Source organism: Spermophilus citellus (assembly GCF_964194105.1).
Source record: "Spermophilus citellus genome assembly, chromosome: 17".
NCBI lineage: Eukaryota > Metazoa > Chordata > Mammalia > Rodentia > Sciuridae > Spermophilus > Spermophilus citellus.
Window position 1 is genome coordinate 34886459 of NC_138199.1, and position 26701 is coordinate 34913159.

Sequence of the window (26701 nt, forward strand, 5' to 3'; positions counted from 1 at the left end):
CATCGTGACTCATGGATCCACTAAATCATAGGTAGAGACTGCTCTCTCTCTCTCTAATACTAATGCAAACACTGTGCGTGTGCCTACTGTGTGCCATGCATTATCTAATTTAGACCGTAGAACAATAACCCATGGTGAAGGGACAATCAGTCCACCCCTTCTATAGATAAGGAAACAGGCCGGGCGTGGCGGTGCATGCCTATAATCCAGCTGCTGGGGAGGCTGAGGCAGGAGGATTGTGAGTTCAAGGCCAGCCTCAGCGACCTAGCAAGACCCTAAGCAACTTAGCGAGACTCTGTCTCTAAATAAAAATATAAAAAAGGCTGGGAATGTGGCTCAGTAGTTGAGTCCCCTTGTGTTCAATCCCCAGTACTGCCCCCCCCACCCCTCCACACACAAAAAAACATTTCCATGGATAAAGAAACTGATTCAGAGAAGGTAAATTTGGACACAGGTCACTATGGCTCCATGTGTGCCCTCAGTCACTGTACTTTGTTAGGAGTTACTGCTGGGCCAGAGACCCGGGGCCCATCCATCTTTGACTGATGCTCTCTACTCCATCTGCCGTCAGACCTCCCGTGTCTGCATTACATGATTGCCCCAATGGTCTCTTTTGCTTGTCTGGGGAAGGAATAGGCTAACTGAGGCTCTTGAACCAAAGGGATAGTTGGGAAAAGAATTTGGAGGGTCTGGGCCAGCATGAGGGCCTCAGGGCTCTGCAGGGAGGGGCTTGGCAGGTGTTGGACCTGGATGAGGGTTCTGAAGCCTGAGCTGGGAGATTAACCAGGAACAGGTGGAGACAGAGAAGGCTTATTCGGGGGAGAGTTCCCTGACCAAAAACCAGAGAGGCCTCACCTGTGGGGAGGATGGAACTGTGAATGGGTTCACCTGCAAGTGGAAGCCACAGGAATTCTAGATTCAGAAAGAGAAATGTACGCAGGTCAATTGGGGTAACCAGGCTAGGTCCTGGGGTCTCTGTGCTTCTACATCACTTGCACCCAATATTCCACCAATCATTCAGACCTGCCTATATTATTTTCTTGATATCTCAGGAAACTGTCCCTCCTTTCTATCCACATATAGCTACTTTAATCAAGAGCTCCTCACTTCTTCTCAGGGACAATTGCAAAGGCCTCCTAAGAGCATCCCTGCTTCTAACCTGGTTCCTTGCCACCCCCACTTCTTCCTCAGAGAGAACTTTCTATCTTGTTCCTGCTTTGCATCCTGAACCCAAGGTCTTTTCTTACTTTCAGGTTAAAGTCAAGCTCTTGGCTTACCAGGTCTTCTAGGACCAAGGCTCAGCTGACCGCTACAGATGCATCTCTCAACTGTTCAGAAACTTTTTTCCTAGCTATTGTGGTCCCTGGCAATTAGTCCCTTCAAAGTAGCATGCTACGTCTCCACCCCTCCTCCTCATTCATAAACTCTTGTGAACTTGTTATCCAACAAGCTGCTTCTACTACTGTTCTGTCTTCCTGGAATGGTCATTTCCTCAAATCAAATCTCAGAGTGGTTATTCCTTTCTCTTCAATCAGGTCTGATGTCAATTTCACCTCTTTAGAGTAACTCCCTGGCCACCAGAGTTGAAGGGTCCTCACCCCTCCTTGTCACTGTCTTACCACTATAGCATGTGCTACCATCTGAAATGATTTCATGCACATCTGAATTTATGTATATTCTTCCTTCAGTCTCCTTATATTAGATTGTAAACATCACAAGAGCAGGAAATATGTGTTTCTTCTATCCCCAGAATCTAGAATAGTGGCACACAATTTTCAATAAATAAATGAATCTGTTGAATGCACAACCGAAGTATGAATAAATGAAGGGTAGGCACCCAGCTAATGTTTTCAGAATCCCTGAATCCTAATACATTTTCATATGTAACAATTCATTCAACAGTGTTGCTTCAGCAGTACCTAGGTGCCGAGCTCCATGCATCCCTCCCAGGGAACACAGTGTCCCTTCTGAACTCACCAGGGAGTCTACCTCTCACAGGACCACGCTGGCTGCTCTTCATCCAAGTCCCACACCCCTTCTCCTTGGACGTGTCTTGAACAGAGGGAGCTCAGCTGGAGCTGATTCTAGCTGCCTGGCCATGGGAAAGTCATTCTGCCTCTGGGAGCTCAGCAGTCTCCTTGGGCAAGAGGAGCTGATATTGTACCAACTGCAAAATATAAAGCAGTGAAGCACCAAGCACCCTGCCTGGTACAAGTGGGCTTCCAGAAGTGCTGGCTCCTAGTCTGGGGGTGCCGAGTTCCAGCCCACCTGGGGAGGAATGGGTGTGTGCAGATCCTATCTGCCTGGGGACCAGGGTTTCCTTAGGAGACCTGCCCTGTTTGCTGAGGAGGAGGAAGAGGAAAAGACAGGATGTGAGAAGAAGAAAGAGAAAAAGGGGATGGTTTGGATAAGGTGGTAGAGGTTTCTATGCAAAGTGGGGAGAAATTAAGTGAATTTTTTCAGACTTTTGAAGCTTCTTTTCAAAAGGAATTATATCTGGTTTAAGATAGGCCAATACAAAGTGATGGGTGGATTAGTCTCTGTGTCCTCTATTCTGTACCATTGGTCCACCCGCCTGTTTTGGTACCAGTACCATGCTGTTTTTGTTACTATTGCTCTGTAATATAGTTTGAAATCTGGTATCGCTATACCGCCTGATTCACACTTCCTGCTTAGAATTGCTTTTGCTATTCTGGGTCTTTTATTTTTCCATATGAATTTCATGATTGCTTTATCTATTTCTACAAGAAATGCCATTGGGATTTTGATTGGCATTGCATTAAACCTATAGAGAACTTTTGGTAATATCGTCATTTTGATAATGTTAGTTCTGCCTATCCATGAACAGGGTATATTTTTCCATCTTCTAAGATCTTCTTCTATCTCTCTCTTTAGGGTTCTGTAGTTTTCATTGTATAAGTCTTTCACCTCTTTTGTTAGGTTGATTCCCAAGTATTTTTTTTTTTTTTGAGGATATTGTGAATGGAGTGTTTTTCCTCATTTCCGTTTCAGAATTTTTGTCACTGATATACAGAAATGCCTTTGATTTATGTGAGTTGATTTTATATCCTGCCACTTTGCTGAATTCATTTATTAGTTCTAGTAGTTTTTTTGTAGACCCTTTTGGGTCTTCTAGGTATAGAATCATGTCATCCGCAAACAAATTTTTACTCCTCACACTTCAGATAGAGCCCTAATATCCAGAGTATACAAAGAACTCAAAAAATTAGACAATAAGATAACAAATAACCCAATCAACAAATGGGCCAAGGACCTGAACAGACACTTCTCAGAGGAGGACATACAATCTATCAACAAGTACATGAAAAAATGCTCACCATCTCTAGCAGTCAGGGAAATGCAAATCAAAACTACCCTAAGATACCATCTCACCCCAGTAAGATTGGCAGCCATTATGAAGTCAAACAACAACGAGTGCTGGCAAGGATGTGGGGAAAAGGGTACTCTTGTACATTGCTGGTGGGACTGCAAATGGGTGCGGCCAATTTGGAAAGCAGTATGGAGATTCCTGGGAAAGCTGGGAATGGAACCACCATTTGACCCAGCTACTGCCCTTCTTGGACTATTCCCTGAAGACCTTAAAAGAGCATGCTACAGGGACACTGCTACATCGATGTTCATAGCAGCACAATTCACAATTGCTAGACTGTGGAACCAACCCAGATGCCCTTCAATAGATGAATGGATTAAAAAAATGTGGCATTTATATACCATGGAGTATTACGCAGCACTAAAAAATGACAAAATCATGGAATTTGCAGGGAAATGGATGGCACTAGAGCAGATTATGCTTAGTGAAGCTAGCCAATCCCTAAAAAACAAATACCAAATGTCTTCTTTGATATAATGAGAGCAACTAAGAACAGAGCAGGGAGGAAGAGCAGGAAGAAAAGATTAACATTAAACAGAGACATGAGGTGGGAGGGAAAGGGAGAAAAAAGGGAAATTGCATGGAAATGGAGGGAGACCCTCATTGTTATACAAAATTACATATAAGAGGTTGTGAGGGGAATGGGATAATAAACAAGGAGGGAAATGAATTACAGTAGATGGGGTAGAGAGAGAAGATGGGAGGGGAGGGGAGAGGGGATAGTAGAGGATAGGAAAGGTAGCAGAATACAACAGTCACTAATATGGCAGCATGTAAAAATGTGGATGTGTAACCGATGCGATTTTGCAATCTGTATTTGGGGTAAAAATGGGAGTTCATAACCCACTTGATTCTAGTGTATGAAATATGATATGTCAAGAGCTTTGTAATGTTGTGAGCAACCAATAAAAAAAAGAAAAGAAAAAAAAACAACAAAGTGATGGGTGGGAACCATATCATACCCAGCTACCAGTCTTAGAGGGAGGAGGTCTCTTGGCCTAGTTTGGCTCAAGGAGACAGATTCAAAACAGTCTTTTGGGTATCTTTTGTGCTGAGTGGAGCGAATGGTCCAGGAATACCTGGCCTGCTCAAGTGCGGCTGCTTCTCTGTTTCTCTTCAAAGGTGAGGGAGCCAAGGAGGCTTTTCTGAGTGCTCTTCTTTGGGCTGAGGTCCTGGTGCTTTGCCTGTGTGACCTCTCCCTCTGCAGGGTATGGCTGGTTTTCTCCACTCTTGAACATGTGTGCCACCATCTCTTGCCCCTTTGCCTGTTGGAAGATATTGCAAACTAAACACAAGCTTCTATCTGACTGAGCCGGCATGGGGCCAGGAAACCTTCTCAGCCACTCTTGATGGAGTTGGCGCTTGGGATGGGATCTTTATCATCGCCGACCTGTCGTGGTTTAGGCATGACAGCGGTACTTGCCAGAACTTATCTCACTACCCATACAGCAAATGGAGGAGGAAGCTGATCCTTAGAGAAGTTTTAAAGCTTGCCCAAGATGGCACAGTTGGTGAAGCTGGGATTTGGCTGGGGTTGTCAGGCTGCAGAAACCAGGCTTCATCCCTAGCACATCTCAGCCTCCATTGCTAGACCCAGCCTCAGCAGGCCGGATTCCAGAGTGGAAAGGTCCAGTCGAGGGAAGGCAGTAGAGAGGTAGCCCATTCCTATTCAGCAGGGATCGTTCATTGTCTAAATCTCTTCTGTTTTCCCTTCTGCCTCTGAGCCTTTGCCTAGTGTCTCCTGCCCACAGCGTTTAACTTTTCTCTAAGGGCTTCAGCCAAAGTCCAGTGCAACTCAGCCAGACCTAGGTGTGTCCTCCTCATGAGCCCCCAGCACCCGGCACAGTGCCTAGCTATCATGGGCACACACAGAATGCTCAGGCAGTGATAGACTCAGGCCAGAGAGCCAAGCTTTCTTCCTGCTGTGCCTTAATACCTCCCCCCTCTAAGGCTAGTAGCTAGGAAATGATTTGGTGCCCACCCATCACTTTATATTGGGCCTATTTTAAACTGGATATAATTCCTTGTGAAAAGAAGCCACAAAGGTCTGAATTACATTCAAGACAAATGGCCCATAAAGGCGATAAGTTAGCCAAATGAGCATGGAGTAGGGAACAGCTTCAAGGAGGCAAGACATTCAGATTCCCCTCCCAAAGCATCCCTCATAGCCATTATCAGGGCATGGACTCTTTAAAATTCACAAATGAAAAGCTAGCCCAGCAGCTCTGCTCAGACATGAATGAGATTCAATAGTGGGGTGTGCTTGGGGGCTCAGTGGCAACCAGAGAACATTAGGCATGCATTTCCCAGATGCTGTGATTCAGGGGTCACATCCTTAGGCCACGGGGATGTCTTCAAGGCTGATGCTGTGGTGGCTTTTGATGTGCATAGGTCTTCTCGAAATCTCTACATGCATAAAATAATCTTATGAAATCATATTTTCAAGCTTTTCTGTTCATAGTCATTTTCTGCTCTCTCATTCACTTTGCCATCTGTGAGAACCCACTGGCTCGCAAGCTGCAGCAGGTGCCAAAGGTTTAAAAAAAATTAAGGGAGAAAAAACGTGAAATTGATCAAATCCTATCTTTTTCTTTCTTTTTTTCCCCCCTCTCTATAAATTGAAAAATGACAGTCTTTATGTCATTTTAGGAGAAGAAATCTTGGTAGTTCTTTGTGATACTGGTGGGTTTTATTAGAGGATTGTTTAGCACTTTAGACCAGGGAGTCTTTGGTTAGCATCAATAGATCCCCAGAGGATCACAGATAGTCTCTGTGGTTCTAAAGCCCTCTTAAAATTGTATGTAAATTTTTTTGTACATCTACATGACTACATGCATTTTTTTTCTGGGGTGGGGAGTTCATAGCTTTCATCTTTTTAAAAAAAGAGTCTATGATCCCAACAAAATCAAGAATCACTGTCTTACAGGAAGAAAGCTGATGAAAGGAGAAAATGTTTTATGCACCTTAGCTCATTTAATTCTCACAGCTACCCTGAAAACCAGCATCATCATATGCATTTTTAAAATTTTTTATGTATATTTTTAGTTGTTGATGGACCTTTATTTTATTCAATTTTTTTATATGTGGTGCTGAGAATCGAACCCAGTGCCTCACACATGCTAGGCAAGTGCTCTACCACTGAGCCACAACCCCAGCCCCCATCATACACATTTTATAGATAGGGAAACAGGGTCTCTGAGCAATAAATCAAGCATTTGCTCACATACCCAACTCTTGTTCCCAACTTAGTCTCGTGGGGTGTTAAAGTTGGGATGCATAAGCCAAAAGGGTTATCTGTCCCTTTTCCATTTCTCCCCTTTTATAGAGGAGGAAATGGAGGCCCAGAGAAATGAAGGGGACTGCCCAGAGTCATGGGGTCAGTTGACAGGAGAAACAGATTAAAAACCTCAGTCTTTTGATTCTCCATGTAAAGCCTTTGCCACCCTCTTACTTTACTCTTGAAAACTGAGCATGGGTTTTATCAAGTGCTGAACTGAATTATTAAGAGATTCTCCTCTTCCTACCTGTCCTATTTCCTCTTCCTTCCTAGCAGGTTTGGGTATGACTGTCCTGTTTCATGTCCTGCAAAATACTCCACCTGTTAGCCTTAGGAATATGTAAACTCATGCACAAAAAATTCCATGTTCTGAGAGGCAAGAGTCTGAAATGAGTGGGAAGAAAGCCATTAGCTCAAGAAATTCAGTCCCTGGGCTGGGGATGTGGCTCAAGCGGTAGCGCGCTCGCCTGGCATGCGTGCGGCCCGGGTTCGATCCTCAGCACCACATACCAACAAAGATGTTGTGTCCGCCAAGAACTAAAAAATAACTATTAAAAAAAATTCTCTCTCTCTCTCCTCTCTCACTCTCTCTTAAAAAAAAAAAAAAGAAATTCAGTCCCCCTTGAGAAATGTCTTCATAGACCCTTGAGGAGCAGGGGAAGGACCTTGAAGGACATGAGCCATGATACCTTCTCAGAAGGTGACCAGGCCCTTCCTCCTTCATCACCTGACTCACCTCTTGGTGGTCATTAGGATGATTTCCCCTTTTGATTCTTTTCCTGGGTTCCCCGGGGCCTACGTACCATCCCCTGAATTGTGCCTTCTCCAGCCCTCTGGGAATTGCAGATGCCTCTTCCGCAAGATGAACTGGATTCATCTTTTGCAGTCATCTGTATACTTGTCCATATTATAAATCCCTTGAGGACAATGCCTGGCACATAACAGTTGAGTTGAATGAATGGAGGACCCGTGTCCTTCCTGCATTAGACTCTCCTTTGTCCTCTTGCTCCTTCCCATCTCTGCCAGGAAGCTCATTCTGTGCAGCCTGGGGTCTGTTCTGGCTGAGTATGGGTCAGGGCTGGCTGCACCCCCTCCTGCAGAAGGAAATTCCTTGCCCTTTCTGATCCCTCTTTCTTCTTGGTTCCTGGGGGATACTCATTGATGGGGACCTCATGGAGGTCCTGTCCCACGCAGAATAAATGAGTCAAAATCTCCGAGCTGTGAAGGAAGCAGCAACCGGGTTTCTCCTTGGCTTCTTGGCCTCCAAGGGAACACAGGACCTGCCAAGCTCACACCTGTGGGCCGGGCCTGTGTCTGGCTGCCTCCTTGCCTGCTCACCAGCAGCCTTTCTCCAGATACCCTCTGGGTCCTCTGATCTTCTCCTCATTAGTGCCTGCAGCTTCATGCACTTCTTCCCAGGCATGTTCATGGTTAAAACTTTCACAAAAATAGCTTCAAGCTGAGAAGAAGAAAATAAAAGGACTCTGGTTTCTCTTTGCCAAAAACAACAAAGCAACAGCCTGGAAGCCACCAGCTCAGTCCCCAGGCATCGCTACTCACATTCCTTTTGCTGTCCTTAGCTGCAGCAAGCCGCGTGGATTCTGCTCCTGAGGTCGTGGGCCACTCCCTAATTAATTTATCTGACTCTCTGATTCCCACTGAGAATCCAGCCTTGTGGTTTGGACTGTGGTTGTTCTCAATTCTCGGACTTTGTGTCATCATTTGGGTCACTCCTGTCCGCCCAGTCTCTCCTGATCTTCGATAAAGAATGATTACATACATGTTTACTTGTTTGAAACAATGATACAAAACCCCACCAGCCTCTGAAATTTGTGTGTTTTGTTAACAATCAATAATCAGTAGCTGGCTATTGATTTGCCTTTTTGAATTTCATATATGTATATATATATATTTTTTTTTCTTTGAAAGTTTAAATAATTATATAGACCTAGTCTAAGCTGAACAAAGCCAGAGTCCCCAAATCAAAAGGGGTACCTAGATATGTGAACCCTGAAGCAATCTAAATGCATGTTCAAATATTCTTTCTTCCATCAACAAATTGATCTCCCTTTCCATTTTTTTTTTTCCTGAAAGGGAGCCAGAAATCCAACGAAGCAGTTCAAATTGCAACTTAAGCTATAGATTTTAAAAAATTTATGAAGCTGTAAACTGGAACAAGGCAGAAGCATCAAATAGACTCCCGACTATCCAAGTAGATATTTCGTTTGGTTCCAGTTCATGATGGGAACAGTCTGAGTCCACCCTTCAGACCCTTCTGTCCTGCATCTGATAGTTCAGTCACTAGCAGGACATTTGCAAGCCTGATGTCATGAGGAGTAAGTTTGTCTCAGAAGAGGGACTTCCATGCCTCGGCAAAGTGTGGAAGAATAATAACTTTTAGTCCCCCTTAAGTCTACAAAAAGGTCTACGAAAGGAATTGTGAGCCAGGAACTTAGGGGTATAGCTTGGGCACAGACACTAACTCGCTGGGTGACCTTGGTCAGTCTCTCCCTTGCCCTCTTGGGTATGCTCAGAGTACATTGGACTATAGGATCCAAAAGGCCTGTGGTAGGCAGAATCAGGGCCCCAAGGATGCCCTTGTCCTAATAAGTTATCTTACATGGTAAAAGAGATTTTGAAGTTGTGATTAAGCTAATAGCCTCGCAATGGTGGAGATTATCCTGGATTATCTGGTGGCCTGATGTAATCACAAGGATCCTCTAAGGAGAAAGCAGGAGTCACAGGGAGATGTGGCTGTGGAAGTTCAGAGTTCTGTGATCCGAGGACTCAATCCATCATGGCTGGCTTTGTAGAGGGATGAAGAAACCATGAACCCAGGAATGCAAGTGGCCTCTAGAAGCTGGAAAAAGTAAGTAGATTCTTCCCTGGAACCTCCCGAAAGAAATGCAGTCTTGCTGACACCTAGGTTTTAGCCCAGTGAGACTTGTGGCAGATTTCTAACCTACAGAATTGTGAGATAATACATTTTTTTTTGGGGGGGGGGGTGGTACCAAGGATTGAATTTAGGGGCACTCGACCACATCCACAGACCTATTTTGGATTTTATTTAGAGACAAGGTCTTACTGAGTTCCTTAGTGCCTCACAGTTGCTGAGGCTGGCTTTGAACTCGCGATCCTCCTGTCTCAGCCTCCCAAGCTGCTGGGATTACAGGCGTGCGACACCGTGCCTGGCCATTCGTGTTATTTTAAACTGCTAAGTTAGTAGTAATTTGCAGCGATAGGAAAGGGCCTAGTCCAGCTATAAATTAAAGCTCAGCTTCACTAGCAGCTTGAGTGACCCCAGCTGAGAGACTGCCTGGGGAAGCAGAGCAGGGGTATCTTTTACCTTCTGGGTTTCCCGTCACCGCCAACTCCTTGGCTATGTTTGTGTGTGAACATGATAGGTAGGTACAACTTGTCCAGTACTGCGTGCTGGAGATAGTACTGTCATAGCACTAGGAGTCTCAAGGGGTCACGGGAGGTTGTCTGGTCCTGCATCTTCCCTTCACACAGGGAAGACTTTATCTCCATCCCCAAATCGAGGGAGCTGCGTCCAGAGAGGGTTGGGATCTCACTATTGTCAGAGAGCTGCTGAGAGAAGGCAGCCCAGGACTAGGGCTGCCAGTTTCTGATGAGACTCTTTTCTACTCATCATGTTGGGGAAATAGCTTTCCTTGGTGTTAGTGGGTGGGTCATGGCGGGTGGGAAAGGCGATGAATAGGTAGCTACAGGGTAGATAGGATGCTGGGGGAAAGAGCAGGACCAGAACCCTGAGCCCCTGGTCTAGCATTTCTGTGCATCTGTGCACGAGGGGGAAGACCCAGACATGTTAGCACATTAGACTTTCCCCCTCTGCTTTGGGGGAGACCATAATGGGAGCATTGAAATTGGTAGTGGGAAGTCAAAGTCAAGGCCAAAGGAATGGAATCAGCAGAATGTCCTGAGGACAAGATTCTGGCTGAACAAGGAAGTCTCATTTGCTAATAAAGGCTTAAAAGGGAACGTCCCCTTGTCCCCTCCAAGGCACCTCCTAACTGTCTTTCCTACCTGGTCACCCTCTTGGGAGTCATGAAACAGACGTGACGTCTGGAAGGATGAGGCAGGTCAGTTTGATGGTGTGGAAAGATGAAGTGGAGAGAGGGCCAGTAGGCTGGTGTGTGGTGGAGAGGCCACACGGGGGGGGTTGTGTCCAGCCTGAATTGACAGGGTTGGTGGGGAGTCAGGGCAGCAGTGAGCCTAGAAGGCTCTCTTCGTGGTTCCAATGTGTGGGCAGCTTTCTCAGCCACCACTTCTTCATGCCACATGGTGGGGTAGTTTCCTTCCAGACAGAAGGTACAACCTGTCAGTGGGTCATGAAGTCCTTGACAAGGTCGTGCTCAACTGTTTTCAAAACTTGAGAACAGGATCAAATATAGAGTGTACACGTTTTGTCAAGGGAAGTGCTATTGCTTGAAACTTTACATACACATCCCTGGCCCGGGGCAGGTCTGAGCTTTTCCTTAGTGGCTCGGAAGAGAGACCTGGATGTGGAGAAAAGGCAGAAATGACACAGCCATTTCCACAAGACCAGCTTTTAATATGACCGTGATTTGAAGCACGAATAAATAAACTCCAAAAAAAAAAAAAAGAAAAAAAAAAACCAAACCAAACCTTACAACATCAAAACCCAAAAAAAAAAAAAAAATCATAAAACAAAAAATCTCCAACAGACAAACAAAATAGCCCCCGCCCTCAACCCAAATAAAAAAAAAAAAAAAATCAGACTATACAAGCTGTGGTCACAGGGAGAGAAGAACGATGTGGCTCCATGGATGAATACTGGGGTCGCCCAGGACACTGTGCCACCTTCACAGGCGCTGGGGCGGGAGGGAGTTTGGCGCTGGTCACCTGAGGTGCCGGAGCCCCATGGGCCAGTTTGGGAGGAAAAGGGGTTGTGGGCAGGTTAAGAACCTTCACGAACTACACAAGGATTGAACATAGTAGAGTCCTGCAGTTTCCCTCTCGACTGTGCAGTTTTAGTGCCAGCGTGGCCTCATGGTGGCTTTGGGGCTGGAATCTGGACCCACTGCACGGGCGGCAGAGCGGACACTGGAAACCGCAAGGAGGAATATTATGTACAAGACAGATGTGAGGTGGCGCCGTAAGAAGTCTGAGCATGCAGGTGCTTTATACATCTGGCAGTGAGATGTGATGGCAGGTTGGTTCTCGGACAGTTCCAGAGTGTGACTCATCTCTCCTACGAGGGACGCAAGGCGAGGCCCAGGGACGCTTCATGTCAGACGCGGCCGGAGCGAGGTTTGGCAGAAGTTTGCAATGTGTGCATAGGGGGCTCTTGCTTCTTCCCGTCATCAGGGGCCATCCCACCTGAGCTGGCTGTCCCCTGTCCTAGGTCTTGGGCCTTAAGGTCTGTTTGGAGGGTGCTGGGTTAGCCCGAGGGGTGTCAGCAGGCAATCTCTTCCAAGGTGCCCAAGGCTGTCTGCAGGGGCACGTTCACAGTGTGGCTGATGGTTTCAGAGTGGTTTGGCATCGTGTCGCAAGTGCTCTGCAGGGAAAGGGAAGGTGGGCGTTTGTCATTCACTCAGCAAACATTCACTGGGAGGCCAAGCCCTGCTGGAACCCCTGAAGGTCAGAACCGGAGCTGATCAGAGCTTTAGGGCGAAGCTGACCCCAGGGAAAAGCAGCTGTGTGTGTCCCTGAGGAGCGTGGGGTTGAGACGGCTCTGAATCGTTGGGTGGTTCTCGGGCTACAGTAAGCAGGAGGCTGGGAGACTGGCCAGGAGGCTGTGCCAGGAATGGGGACAGAGCTGGGGGAGGAGAAATGGGATATGAAGGGAGGCCACGAGGCTAAGACATTCTGAAGGTGGGAGGGGAGGTGGGCTGGGGAGGTAAGCACCACTCGCTGGGAAGTTACTCTCCACTAGGTGCTGTGCTGATCCATCTTAGAGGCATGACCTCACTTAATCCCCATGACAACGCTCTGAGGTCCTATGATGTTACACAGATGCTCATGGAGGTTAGCACAGCTAGGAGGAGGGGCCTGGGATTCAGCCAGACCCGTTGAGACCAGAGCCTGGGGCCCTTCCACGCTGCTCTCCCCTTCAGTAGAGGCATCCTCCATTCAGCAGAAGCTGCAGAAGTCCAAAGAAACCAGAGCAAGACTCTTAGCCTGGGAGATGGGCAGAGAGACACTGTTTGGAACAGAAATGGGAGCCCAGATAGAAGTGTCTCAGGTCCATTTGGGACTGGTTGACTTCAAGGGATGGTGGCCTTTCAAGGCACGAGGTTGTCCCAGGGCTGGAAGTGCTGATTGGGGGGCCACCACCGGGTTTGAAAAGCCAGAACTATTTGTGTATGTCAATCAACCTGAGCCCGGGAGTGGACTAGGTTTGGGAAGAATGATGGAAGCTGCACACTGTCTCTCTGGCTGGAGGGAAGAGGCAGAGTAGGGCAGTGTGGATGGAGGTCCTTGGAGTTTAGCTCTGACACTCAAAAGCTGTGTGACTCTGGACTCCGTAGCCTCAAACACTAGAAGGAGATAAAGATAGATCTTCCTCTAGGGTGACTGTGTGAGGCTGCAGTGACATGGTGCACACAGGCACTTAGCACAGTGCCCAACATGTGCCAGGCATGCGATTGTCCTTAGCTATAGTGGGTATGCTTGCTACCAACTTCATCAGGGCCCATGCTTTGTCCCCTTCAAATGGGATGGGTGCCAGTGACATTCTGCTTGCATTTTGCCACCTCTGGGGAATAAGGCAGTAAACCTACATAGGTCGTCTCTTGCCTTCCCCAGGCTGTGAAGTGAGGGGAGGAGCTGTCTGGCTTAGGAGAAGCTGTGCTGGACCATGCAGAACCCATCCTAGAATCATTTCCTGGAATTAGCTGCATTCATGGCTCACCATTGACCTTTGGGATGAGGTTTGGTTGGAATGTCCTTGGATTTGGGGACTGACAAGTTATCATAAGCCGCAGAAGGGTGTGCATTGAATCACATCCATCCTGCCCAGCCCCAGGATCTGGCTTCCCTTCACCCACATAAGCCATGGGGTCCCTGAAACTTCCAACCCAGGAGCTGCTCTTACCACGTTCTCATCATGGCTCCCTTCATCCTCCTCTTTACCAAGCAGGTCTAATAGCTTCTCTTTGATCAGCTGCAAAAAATGCAGGGAGGAGATCGTTAGGCCAGGAGGATGGTGCAAAGGCTCCCTCCGTTGGGCTCCACTGGGGAGCTGCAGAGGCAGCAACCATCTGGTTGTGGTGTGGACATTGCATGGCAAGAACCAGGCCTGCAGGCCCGGACAGCTTTAGAAGCCCATCTGTCTCCACCTGGCTTTGGCCAACACGGCATTTTTATTTTTGCAGGAGAGAAAGAGTGGGAGGGTCCTGTCTTGGAGTGTGGACCCCTTTCTGTTCTGGATGGAGAGTGTCGATAAGCAGAAGGTGCTGGGAGGACTGGCTCCGTATTAGTCCCCAAGAGTGGCCTGGGACCCCCTTTTAAGACGGGTCCTGGGAGACAAGGTCACTCTTTACTTTCTAGCCTGACAACTCCACAATTCACAAAATGAGGGCACAGTTGCCTTCCTAACATTTTATTCCTAGCAATAAAGGGAAGTTCTTAAATACATTACAGGATGTAATTCAATTGCTGTAACTTTGTATTGCTTTTCATAAGAATTAATAAACAAAGAATAAAATCTAGCCATGGGACCTTATTTAGGTTGGGTTCATCATTCTGAGAGGCATGAGAGACTCCAGAGGACCTCTGTCATGGGGCTCCACGGCACCCCATGATTCCCAGCATTGCTGGCCACGAACAGCCAGCCTTCCCAGGGAGGCAGAATGCTGCTCTGCGGGCATTTGCTGGCATAGGATCAAGAGGTCCAGGGGGGACTTTTGCAGGTCTGGGCATGCCTTAGAACTTCTGGGACCATTGCCTGTTTCAGGGGGTCACATGGGGGGGTGAAGAGCACTTCCCACCTCACAGCCAGGGAACTGGGGGTCTGCAAGTGAACACCTGGGACAGACTCATCGGTAGACTGTGCTTCCTGCTGCAGGTGAGTTGCTAACTCCACGCTGCTCCTCAGGTGGCTGGCTGAGCCTCTCAGGCTCTTTGGCCAAGTTAATCCTCTGCAGAAAAGTCTAGAAGCTTGCTCCCCACTGGCCTGGATCTGGGGGAGCTGCCAGAGCTGATGAGTTCCAGGCACTCTGGAAGCCCCAGGAGCCTTCTGCTGTTTGAGGAGATTTCTGAGGCCTTGTTCTAGCTGCCTCATGAGGGAGCCATCTCCCTACACTGGAGGCAGCTGGTGCTTGGGCATTGATGAGGACTGCTGGGAAATGCCCCTTCCCTAAGACTGGTCAGACCACAGAGGACACCGTCCAGGGGATGGGCTATTCAGAGGGTAGGCTTGTGCATGGTGTGTGTGTGTGTGTGTGTCTGTCTGTCTGCGTGCGCGTGCATATGTGTGAATGTGTGTGGTGTGTGTATGTTCGAGTGGGATGCGTGTGTGATGTGTTGTGTGGCTGTTTGTTGTGAGTGTGAGTGTGTGTTGATGTCGATAAATCCATGGTACGAAGCCCCCGCCACCAACCTTGCTGTAGGAGGTGGGCAGCGCTGGCCCTCCACCCTTCCTGCTCCTTCTCTACAGGTACACAGCCCACCACTCTTCCAGCCCCCTGAGGATAGGACCGTGGCTTCCATTTCTCTCCCACCACCCCTCCTTACGATTGCCCTCCCCAATACCTCCCCCGCCGCCATGCCTAGGATTGGGCAAGGAAAGATATGGGCGCACAGCAGGAGGAGCAGGCTCTGGGTAGGGGGAGCCAGGCGCCTCCATATGCCTTGGTTCTGAGCCTGGAGGTGGGTGGAGGGCAGGGTCACTTCCCTGAGGACAATCCCGTCTTACCTCATAAATATAATCAAAGAGCTCTAGTATTGTAAGGATACTAGCACCAATAAACAATCCCATCTGACCACCAATGTCACCTGGAGAGAGAGAAGGGAAAAGACAAAAGTTTTGGTTTTACTCACACAGGAAGGTGTGAACAGACGAAGAACTTGGAAGCCAGAGTTCCTGAACAGCATCCCCTCCATGGGAAGCCTGGGCTTATCATGAGAGGGCCAGGCCTCTGGCTGGGCCCACGGCATGGCTCCGAGAGCCAAGTGTGTCAGCACCCAGTGACGGTGGGGACTGACCTGACCACTTACTGGAGGGGCTCACGGGCTTGTTCCATCACCCTCAGAACCACATTGGGTCCCATGTGGCTCCCCACTGGGAACAGAGACAAGACGTTTGGGCCCTTGCCCTGGAAAAGGGTGCAGGCAGCCTCCTCCACCTGTGTCAGGGGCCCTGGGTGTGGGTCTCAGGAGCAGTGGCACCACAGATGTCCCCTCTTCCCCCACCATCATGGCAGGCCTTCAGGACTACTAGGGGCACCTTCCACTCTTGGGATAAGGTCCTAGATGTCTTCTCTCTACTGTCCAAGGGTCCATGGTCATTGGGGTCTCTTTCTAGAGTGGAGGTTCGCACCCTGGGATATCAGGTGTTCTTTGGTCAAAGTTTTCTAGATTTGTCTTCCAGTCCCTGCATCAAGTCTCCTAGGAGACTTTCCATCTGGGTAGATGTCTGGATGCACTTCAAGCCTGGAGAATCAGAACCCCTGGGGTTGATTCTGAGCATTTTTAAAGTTCCCTGAGTGGTTCTCAGTCCCACCAGGGGTTAAGACCGACCTTCCTGGGTGGGCTTTGGATGGCTGGAAATCCCCCCTGAAGGTGAAGGCCATAGTGTGTGGCACTTGGGCACTTTTGGCAAGAGAGACCTCAGCTTTTGTCAGGTTCTCAAAGGGTCTGGACTCCTCAGAAGCTTAAGATGATCTGCTCTGGAGTCAGCATGTAGAGCACAGGGCTCTGGAGCTCTGGGGTGCAGAGTGGCCTCCAACGTGTGCGGCTTTGACAAGCCCTGACCTTTGCAGTAGCCTTACCCGGGTGGTGGTGGTGAGGAGTGGGGCAGAGGATCAGAACCATTGAGTCCCTCCTTGCTCTACTGGCCGGCTGCCAGGCTGCAGGCTGGCTGGGGAGCAGGGGGGGAATGGGGGATGCCCTTGTTGGGGGTGGACCTCTTAGTCTGAGGACTTTCTGAAGGGTAGGTCACCCCGAATGCTCCCTCGCACATGGCTGAGCAAAGCCCAACACCCACACTCCCAGGTGGACCAGCAGAGATGGTGGGAATTTGATTTGATACTAAGCTTGAATGGCTCCCCTTGGCTTCCTTTCCTCCTCCTCACTCTCTTGAATATCCTTAATGCAGGCTTACTGGGGAGTGTGTACTTCTGTACATGTACTTCAAGTGTGAGGGAGTTTGCATTTGTGTGCAGTGTTACTAGAATGCAGTGGTGTAGGAAGGGTTTGTTCTGGGGGTGTGTGTGTATGCACATATTTGTCTAAAAAGAGGCCAGCAGGTGTGGCCATTGATGGTTTTTTGTGGGTGGCTACCTCTCTCTGTTAGGCACACTGAGTGTGTGTGTGTGCATTTGTGAGTGTGAGTCTGTGAAGGCAGATGGTGTGTAAGCATGTGGGTGTGTTTTGTGTGTTATGCAGGTGTATGTGAGGACTGTGTCTTCTTAGGTTGTGTGCGTGGATGTGTGTCTGAAGCTGCGTGGCTGGCAGGCAGGGCCATGTGGGTGTGCATTTATGTGTGGTTCTGGACCCCATGGGCAGGTCCCGTAGGTTGGCGTGCAGGTGCATAGGTTGAGTGGGGGGACCCCTGGGTTGGGTGAGCGCCTGGGCAGTGAGCATGTGTGCCGACACTAGGTGGTGGTGAGGGATGGCTGGGCTGGGCCTGATGGCTGAGGGTGTGCAAGTGGCACACGCTCTCATCACAGGAGGTACAGATGGTAGCACGATTTCCTCAGTGAGCTATTCTGGGTGGGAACAAGATGCTGGGAACAAGCTCATCCTCATATCTGATGCAGAATGACAAATTCAGAGCTCGGGCCCTCCTTACTGAGTGTGTGTGTGTGTGTGTGTGTGTGTGTGTGTGTGTGGAGAGAGAGAGAGAGAGAGAGAGAGAGAGAGAGAGAGAGAGAGAGAGAGAGAGAAAGAGAATATGCTGGGGAGCGAGGAGGAGTGGGGAAGCACATTATGAATCACTTTTAGGAAATACAGGTCAGATCCACCAGATTTAAGTGAGGGAGCTGGACCTCTACTTTGGGGCCCAGCTCATGAATCTATTGGCTACCTTTGACCACAATGACCTCGAAAGCCTGAGTGCCAGCCATCTTAACCTAGCTGGAACTGAGCTCTGACTCAGTCCCTAGCCTCCTAGAGGGAGTGTAGAAATGCCCAGGTGGACCCTGGGTCACTGGACAGGTGACTGTCCAGGTGCCAAAACCTATATTGCTTCTGGACTTTCTCTGAGCTTGGAGTTTTATCACATCTAACCCTTTCAACAAGCTCATAAACTGGGGGTTAGTAAATCTACTCTGCACCTCAGGAGGTCCAGCAAGGTGAAGCCATTGGCCCAGATTCTCACAGCTGTTTTGCAGCAGCCTTTGGGTTCAAAGCCAGCACGTCCTTCTGTACTTCCATGCAGAATGCACCTGTTCCTCCCGGGATGCTACTGTCACCTAGTTCTATCATGGGGATGATAGCTATTTCTTCCTTAGGGCATAGGCATCGCACTCTTTCTTGAGAGTGGGTGGTCCTTTGACTGTCCACTCTTGGAGGTCTTGTGAGTTTGGGGCTGGGCTGGGTCAGGGTGGAAATTAACTCCCTGTGTCCTCTATGTGCCAGTGGTGTCTAGGGCAGCTGAGGTGAACTAGTGTGGGATGGCAGTCAGGTTGGTGGAGCTCTGGGGCAAGGGGGCCTTCTTTTGTGTTTGACAATGGACTCTTGGTGCAGCAACCTTGCTCTCCAGGCATGAGTTCGTCAGGGACCTTGGCTGTGTCAGGTGTCTGGAGACCACCCACCATAGAGCATCTCCTCCTTTCTTCTTCCTACAGCTCTTTGCTCCTTCCATACCCCAGGACACTGACTCCAAACCAGGGGCAGAAGACTGTGGAACCCAAGTAAGCAGGGCTGGAAAGCTCCTGAGAGACCCGTGAGCTCAACCTCCTCATTGCACAGAGGGGGAAACGTGGTCCAGGCTGAGAACTGAGCTGGGCCTAAGATCTCCACCACACGGGAGCTCTTCTCTTCTGGGCCAGGGGCAGTGTAAAGAAAGAGAGAGTGATTATTCGCTCCCTCAGAAGGCTTATATACCTATGTGTCTGCCTGCCCCCTCCACCTGCCCACCCCCTGGAGATGTGGAGATTGGTGCAACAGACACTCTGACTTACCAAGTAAGGCTGCGACTTCATACGCTTTCTTCTGTTCAATTGTCTCATAATTGAGAGCTTCAAAAAAGATATCCAGAACGAGGATGTTCTCTCTGCAGAGGGAATATTCAGTACCACACGCGGTTAGAGCCATCGGCGTTCACAGGATTGCCTGATTCAGCTTTCCCAAGGACAGATGGAAGAATGGAGGCCCAGGGAGCCGACTCAGAGGAAGAGTGGAGCTGGAAACCAGGAGCCCTGACTCCTGCCTGGGGCCACAGGCCTCTACCAGCTGCCCTCGCTGGCCCTTGTCTCTCTACCTGCCACTTGGTATGTTTCCAGGTCTCCTGCCTGGCTTCCAAGACTCGGAGCCCCCACGAGCCTACCCAGGTCCTTAGTATGAAAATGAGTCCAGCAACCTCCTGATCAGGCTGGTGTTGGCTGAGATAGCTGCCCAGCTGACCTCCTGGGTGGTCCTGTCCACTTTTGAGAACCCCCCAAGTCCCTTGGGACTGAGAGCAAGCTTCTCCTAGGAGGCGGCCCTGCCCTGGCTTTGCTGAGCAGCTGCCAAAGTCAGAGGATCTTCTAGGGAGCAAGCAAGCCCATGCCTGGCTGGGGTTTCCTGGCGGAAGCTCTCTTACACCTCTCCTGCAGGCAGGTGTGTTCACGAGGCCCATCTTGGCAGTGAAAGTCACTACCGCCTGCGGAATGTCTGCTAGGCAGCGGGGCCTGCCACCTCCGACTCCCATTTCCTTTAGCACTGCTCACCAGGCTCTCGGTGCCCCCTGTTCTCCACCTGTTGAGCAGAAGCTCTCCTGGGGTGGGTTCTGGCCACGGTCCTGACAGGAAGGAGTGGCTGGGGATGAGAGGAGCCAATCCTCCTCTCTCTGCACAGGAGTCGGCCTCCCCATGTCTTGCCTGGTTTATGGCAACTGCCTGGTAACAGGCTCCCTTCTCCCCATCTGGCTTTCCACCCGGCTCCTATACTGCCACCTGAAGGGTCTTTCTAAAACAGCGAAGTTGATTGCAATGAAATAAAATGAGAGTTCAGTTCCTTCCTCGCACAGGCTGCCTTTCCAGTGCTCATCAGCCATATGGGGTTAGTGGCTGCCTCACTGGGTGCCCCAGGTATGGAAGGCTTCCGTCACCGCAGGATGCTCCATTGGAAAGCAGGGGTCTACAGTACAAACTTGAGCCTGTCACTCACCTCCTAACCGTTTAGCAGCTTCCGGGGGTCTCTTGGGATAAGTCTACCCCTTGCACCTTATAGCCTCCCTCCCTAGGAGTGGGGGCCAATCCTTAACTCATCTTTGTCTTTATTCTGAATGCTAAACCCAGAGCTTGGAATGCAGCAGGTGCTCAATTAATGCTTGCTAAACTGAACTGATGACCTTTGCCCTCCTCCCAGGTTTCCTCCTGACCCAGCCCTCCTTCCACCTCCCCATCATGCCCATTGTACTTACGAGATGTATTTTTCTGATTTGTTAAATTTCTTCTCAAGATACTTGGCTGACGTCTTGCTGGGGATCTTGACCATGGAGAGCTCTTTGTTGTATCGGGTGAGGTTGCAGGGGGTCCTGCAGAGACAGTAATTGCTGTCCTTTTCCGCCAGCAGACCTGGGGGTGGGGGAGAAGGAGCATGGGGTCATAATCAGGTGTGGGGACTGGGGCTTCTGGCCCAGCCTAGAGGGATCTGAGCAGCTGGGAGGTGAGTTGGAAGGCGGGGGGGGGGGGCGGGTTCTGGTCCTAAGAAACAGGGCTGGGGGGTTATGAAGAGAGAGGAGCTGGGCTTTTATTATAGTCGGGGTCTTTTTTTCTCTCCCCTTGCTTCATGTCAATCTTTAAAGATTGCTCAAATATTGTCACTTTTGGAGAATAAGCTTCAGAGGAGTCCTGGACTTTTGGGGGCTCTTTTTTCCTGCTCTTAGCCTCTGTGTTCTCATTCACAAAGTGGGCCACCATCAAAGTCTTCATGGGGACCACTGCAACTGGGGACCCAGTCCGTTTGCTGTTCCTGCTAGGGCTCCCTCAGAGCCAACGCCCAACTCCTCCACCTGCTGGGGTACAGGTGGTACAAATGTCCTCAATTCCTTTCCCTGGAGACAATCTCCCTGCAGCTGGGACCCTTCTCTCCCTCTCTTCCCTTCTACGTCTGGGTGTGCATGATCTCCTTCAGCCTGAGCAGGTAGGCTTCAGAGTAAGACACACCTTTGGGTCTTGTCCAGTCTTTATTCCAAAGACTGAATCTTTGAACACATTAGAAGTCACTCCTTCTCCTCCCATCCCTAGTTCTTCTGGAACCATCGGGATGTGAGTGCATGTCCAGCTCTGTCCCCACTTAGCTCCCTCAGGGACAGCTGCTGAATGCACTTGAGCACACATTGTCTACACTGCTCCCTGTTTGTCTTGATTAGAATCCATTTTCCAGGATGGTAGAAAGGCAGCATGGAGAGTGGGGCTCGTTTGGGGGCTGCAGCGCCTTTGTGGGTTCCTCCTCCCTCCCGGTGCTCTGGCTGGGGGTCCAGCAGAGTTATTCTAACAGCAAATGCCCAGCAGGCTGCTGGAGGAGGAGGAGGACAGGGAGGGCTCTGAGCCTTCCATTTGCACACACGGAATGTAAACCTAGCCTCACGCGCTGCCTTCTCCTGCCACCCAGGGCTCAACAGCGTATGGGAGGGAAAGACTGGTGGGCTCTGGACTAACCTCAGCCTCTGTGTGAACACCACCAAAGCATGAGGAGAGGTATCACCAAGCTACCCGGGAGCTCCTTGTCCATCATCTCTCCATCTCTGCCCTCTCCCTGCATTCCTGAGCATCCTCAGTGCCTCATGAAACTCACTTCGTCTCCATCTCTACATCTGAACCTCCTTTCTCTCCGTTCTCCGTGACCCTCATCTTCTTGTACCAATTGTCTCCTATCTTTTCCTCCTTCCTTCTCTCTCTATCCTGCCCCTGCAGTGAACCCATCCCGCCCAGCCCCATTTCCTCCCATCCCCTCCCGGTTCCTTTTTCTACCCCCACACCCAGATGATCGCCAAGATCTCAGTGTCACCCCCACGCCAGTACCTCTGACCCCCAGTACTGACCTAGGGCAGGCTCTGCACACTCCTTGTGCTGTTCAGGGGTACAGAAAGGGGCATCCCCTGCAAAGAAGAAACACCCAGAGGGAGAGTTAGGCAGAACCGGGCATGCCCGCCTCCCTGGGCTCTGCACACTGAGCGCCTCCTGGGACCCAGCAGGCCAACGGATTGTCAGAAGGGAGCACTGACCAGAGCTGGAAGGCTGATCTGCTCTGTGAGCCTGGCCAGGGTGCTCACCTCCTGAGCAGGAGACCATAGGGCCTGCGGACCCACTTCTCTCAGGTTGCTCTGTAGGTCCTACCTGCTCCCTTGGGGATGGGTGGACATGCCTGGAGGACTGAGGGTGGGGAGGAGGTTAAGTCCCTTCTACGTCTGGGTGTGCATGATCTCCTTCAGCCTCAGCAGGTAGGCTTCATAGTAAGACACAGGAATCCATTTCACCCAGGAGAGAGTGGAGGGCTAAGCTTCCTGCCTTCCCGGGACCCATAGCCGGGTGCCATTCAGGTGGGCTTTGGACTGGGCTCAGTCTCATCCCAGGCTGGGACTCTTCTCAGCACATCACACTGTTGCAGGTGGCCAAGGTTGCTTTGGGATGCTCACTGCTCTGCCCTGAATTCCACACCAGTAACGGAGACATTACTTTACAGTAGTAATAGTAAGGGTGTCAGGACGGCTGCTTTACCCATTCGCCTTTGGCTCAGGTTTCATAGGTAAAACCCCTCGAGCTGCTGGCTCAGTCTGAGCCTCAGGCAAGTCCCAGTCATCAGATTTGGATTGCCCTCTCCGGGCTCTTTTTGTAGAAGTCTGGGATCTTTTTTCCTTTTTATGAGATGCTAAAGTCCATCGTATTATCATTTCCTTATCAATTAGCCCAACTCCCCTTTTTCAGAGCTCAAGGCTTGATATTCTTCCTGCTTTCCAATAATAACATTTTAGATGGCATGTTTCCTTTTCTACTCTGTCTTCCAGGAGTCTCAGAGGTGATTTTCATGTGAGTAAGTAACACAATTTATTGTCTTACAGTTTTTGAGGTCAGAAGTCAGACACGGGTCTCAAGGACTAAAGTCAAGGTGTTGGGAGGGAGGGGTTCTTCCCTGGAGGCTGTCGGGGAGAATTCAGATCCTTGCCTTTCCAGTTTCTGAAGGCTGCCCCAAGCTCACTGGCCACCCACCTTCCTTCATCTCCAGAGTGAATAAAACCGCATCTCTCTGGCCCTTCCTTCATAGGCACCTCTGTCCCTAGCTGGGGAAGGGGGGTTGATTTCCTTAATCCCTGAGGTTAGGTCATCTCTCCATCCTAACGATGGCCTTTCAGACAGAGACAATTTGAAAGATCAATAATTCTAATTTTAGATCAATCCCTAACATCTTTACTAATTGATTACTAATGAAGTAATTGAGAACCTAAGTATGAGGATGTTCACTCCAGGGTGGGTTATAACAAAATAATTGGTGAGGAAGTCAGTGTTCAATAAGCATTTGTTAAATAACTGAAAGTCTGACATAATCATGAAACAGCAACCACAAAATGTAATGGCAATGTTCCTGGCGCATAGTAGGTCTTCATTCAACATGAATTTTAATTTCTCCTTGTCATGTGCCAATACAACCCCTGACTTTTACTTTGCAAAGCATTTTTTTTAATCTCGTGGCCTAATTTTGTCTTCCTAACAGCTAATAATTGTATTTTGAAGATAGCAAAAGTGAGAACAGAAAGGGTTAGTGATTTATACCATGTCACACAGTGAGTAGAGGAGGCTGAAAGAGAAGCCAAGGCCTCCTGCCTCCAGCCCCACTCATTCTTTCATGCTGCAACATTAAACTCCTGCCCAAATAGCTTTCAATCCACGCTTCTGCCTGACATACCAGCTACCTCTAAAGAGATGGCTATATGCATTATTAGTCTGACAACAGAAGTGTCAGTACATGCACATTTGTTTGTTGGCTAATAGACTTTTGCCTCACTTGAAAGGGTGCTAGACATTTGGATGCAAGAAGGGAAACATCTGGAGGAAAGCAATAGACATCTGGATGTTGACGCATGTACCACACCAGGTTGCAAGAATGGCAAACATCCAGAGGTCTGGGCACTGAACTCTCAGAGGTAAGAGCAGCAAACAATTGGCAGACATATTGAACACTGGGCTAAATGTTTTCCAAACATCTGGGCACTCCTGGACACTAACTAGGATGCTGCCATGGTCGCTGGACTGAGTGTTTCCAGCTGCAGTGTAAATATTTAGGAACCAAATGACAGAACAACATCCCTCGGAGTTCTTGCAGAACAGTGAAGTTTTTCCCATCAAGGTGAGAAATGCGAAGCAGGTCCCAGGGGGTCCCCGGCACCAACCTGGCATGTGGACCATGCGGCAGTTGCAGTTCTCCACGATGTAGCGGGTCTCACAGTCAATCCGACAGGCGGTGATACTGTAAACAGGAAAGAAGTCGAGCCCCATCTCCGAGGATCGGCACTCACCCCATGGCGGGGGCAGGTATGTAAGCTGCAAGAGAGGAAGGAGGGGGCAGTGGTTATCCCTGGAGGAGGATGCTGGTTCAGCCCCGACGGACACTCATTCAATCAACAGGTGGCTACTGAGCATGACAACCTACAGCCACTGGCCTCATGGACCCTCCGTATCTGGCACCAATAGGAGTTTTCCGACCTCACCTTTTACAACCTTCCATAAATGTCAGGAGGCCTCTTACCCAAAGCTGGGTCTTCTCACCTCCACACATTATCTCTCACCTTTTAGACTAACCCAGATAAATTCCACCCCTTGGCTGGAGACATGGGAACCTGGTGCCTGGATCTGGAGAGGCAAACCTAGGGGAGGAATCAGAATATAGCAATTTTAGGCATAACCATTGTTATTTCTGATCCTGATCATGCTGTGGATGATGACACCCCTCTGGGGAGAATGACAGTCCCATTCTCAGAGGTCCAATGACCAGACATTTTCTTCTAGCATCTACGGTGCTTGCCTGATGGGGATGAGGAGGGAGGAGCATGAGAGAATTAACGCTTGTTGAGCACTTACTATGTGTTAAGGCCCCAGGTAAGTTTTCCACACCTATTTCTTAAGGTCAAAGAATAAAAAATATGATACAATATACAAATTTTAAGTGTCCAGTTCAAGTTCTGACAAATGTATCATTATGTAAACAGCATACCAACCAAGACTCAAGGCATCGGTCACCCTAGAAAGCCCCTTCCTGTCCCTTTCCAGGCAGTTCCCCTTCTACCCAGGCACTTTTATGGATTCCTTTAGCACAGCTTGGCTTGCCTGGTCTCACCACGTAATTACAAGTTTCATTATGTATCTGTCTGGCTTCATCCATGCAACGTGTTTTTGAGATTTTTACCCACCCTTCCATCAGGAATTCATTCCCTTTTGTTTTTTTCTGAGTGGTGTTTCATGTCTGAATGCACTACAATTTGTTTATTTGTTCACCCAACAGTGGGTGTTTGGGTTGTTTCCAGTTTTGGGTAATTACTGAAAAGAGCTGAACGTGTATTTAGAAGTCATTTTGTGGACAGGTATTGTAGTTTCTCTTGAGTCAGTGCCTGGAGTGGACTAGCCAGTTCATAAGCCAGATGTAGCTGTAATTGTATAAGAAACCGCCCAGCTATTTTATCTTCCCACTGGAGGGTAGGGGGTTCTAGTTTATCCACATCCACGTCAAAAATTCAAATATTGACATGGTCATCTTTCGGATCTTCATTCTTCTTGGAGATGTAACTGGATCACACTGCTGTTTCTATGGTCCTTGATGATTTGGGGAACAACTTGATGTGATCATTAGCCATTCATACATTCTCTTGTGTGAAGTATTTGTCCGAGTCTCTTTCTCATTACAAAAAAAAAAAAAATCTTGTTTACATTTTACTATGGAGTTGTGAGAGTTCTGCACATAGTCTGGATTCAAGTCTTTTGTCATATATATGTATCATGAATATTTTCTCTATATCTCCTATAATCTGAGGCTTACCTTTTCTTTAATGCTATTGAATTTGCCTACTTTTAACATCAACTTCATTAAGATATAATTTATATATAATAAAATGCATCAAGTTTTATGTGCAATGTAATCAATTTTTTTTTAAAAAAATAATCACCCTAATCAAGATAGAACTCTTCCAGTATCCCCCCAAATTCCCTATTTGCAGTCAAGTGCTCCTTACTAACCCTTAGGCAACCACTGGTCTCCTTTCTGTCATAAACTAACTCTGCCAGTCCTTGAATTCTATAAAAATAGAATAATAGCGTGTGATTCCTTTGTGTGGAGCTCCTTTCTCTTAGCATAATGTTTTAAAATTCATCCATGCTCTTGCTTTCCTTATCAGTGGTTCATTCTTCTTTACGTTTGACTTTTACTTGATCATTTTTAGTCTTCATTCTTGCCCCACTGCAGTGGCTAGAAATTCCAGTATAATACTGGAAAAAAAAAATACTGGAGAAAGAAGATATCCTTTCCAAAATGTTAGGCATATATTTTTCTTAGACCCTTGTTGGACTGAAGAATTCTTGTCCTACTTTATTGAGAATTTTAAAAAAATCACCTGCTTGTGGGCTGGGGATGTGGCTCAAGCGGTAGCGCGCTCGCCTGGCATGCGTGCGGCCCGGGTTCGATCCTCAGCACCA

At 48.7% G+C, this 26701-nt stretch overlaps 1 protein-coding gene across 2 annotated transcripts in view; it reads right to left on the reverse strand.

Moving 5' to 3' along the window:
* Positions 1-12108: 12108 nt before the first annotated feature.
* The window catches only part of ASIC2 (acid sensing ion channel subunit 2), a gene marked incomplete at both ends in the record, with an annotated part of 1055157 nt that continues 1040564 nt past the window's right edge, over positions 12109-26701 (reverse strand). For both annotated transcript variants that reach the window (XM_081270517.1, XM_081270516.1), the window contains 7 exons: positions 12109-12210; positions 13750-13818; positions 15571-15650; positions 19001-19092; positions 20443-20596; positions 22066-22122; positions 24409-24559. In XM_081270517.1, the coding sequence (XP_081126643.1) occupies positions 12109-12210; positions 13750-13818; positions 15571-15650; positions 19001-19092; positions 20443-20596; positions 22066-22122; positions 24409-24559 (705 nt within the window). The remainder of the gene's footprint in view (positions 12211-13749; positions 13819-15570; positions 15651-19000; positions 19093-20442; positions 20597-22065; positions 22123-24408; positions 24560-26701) is intronic.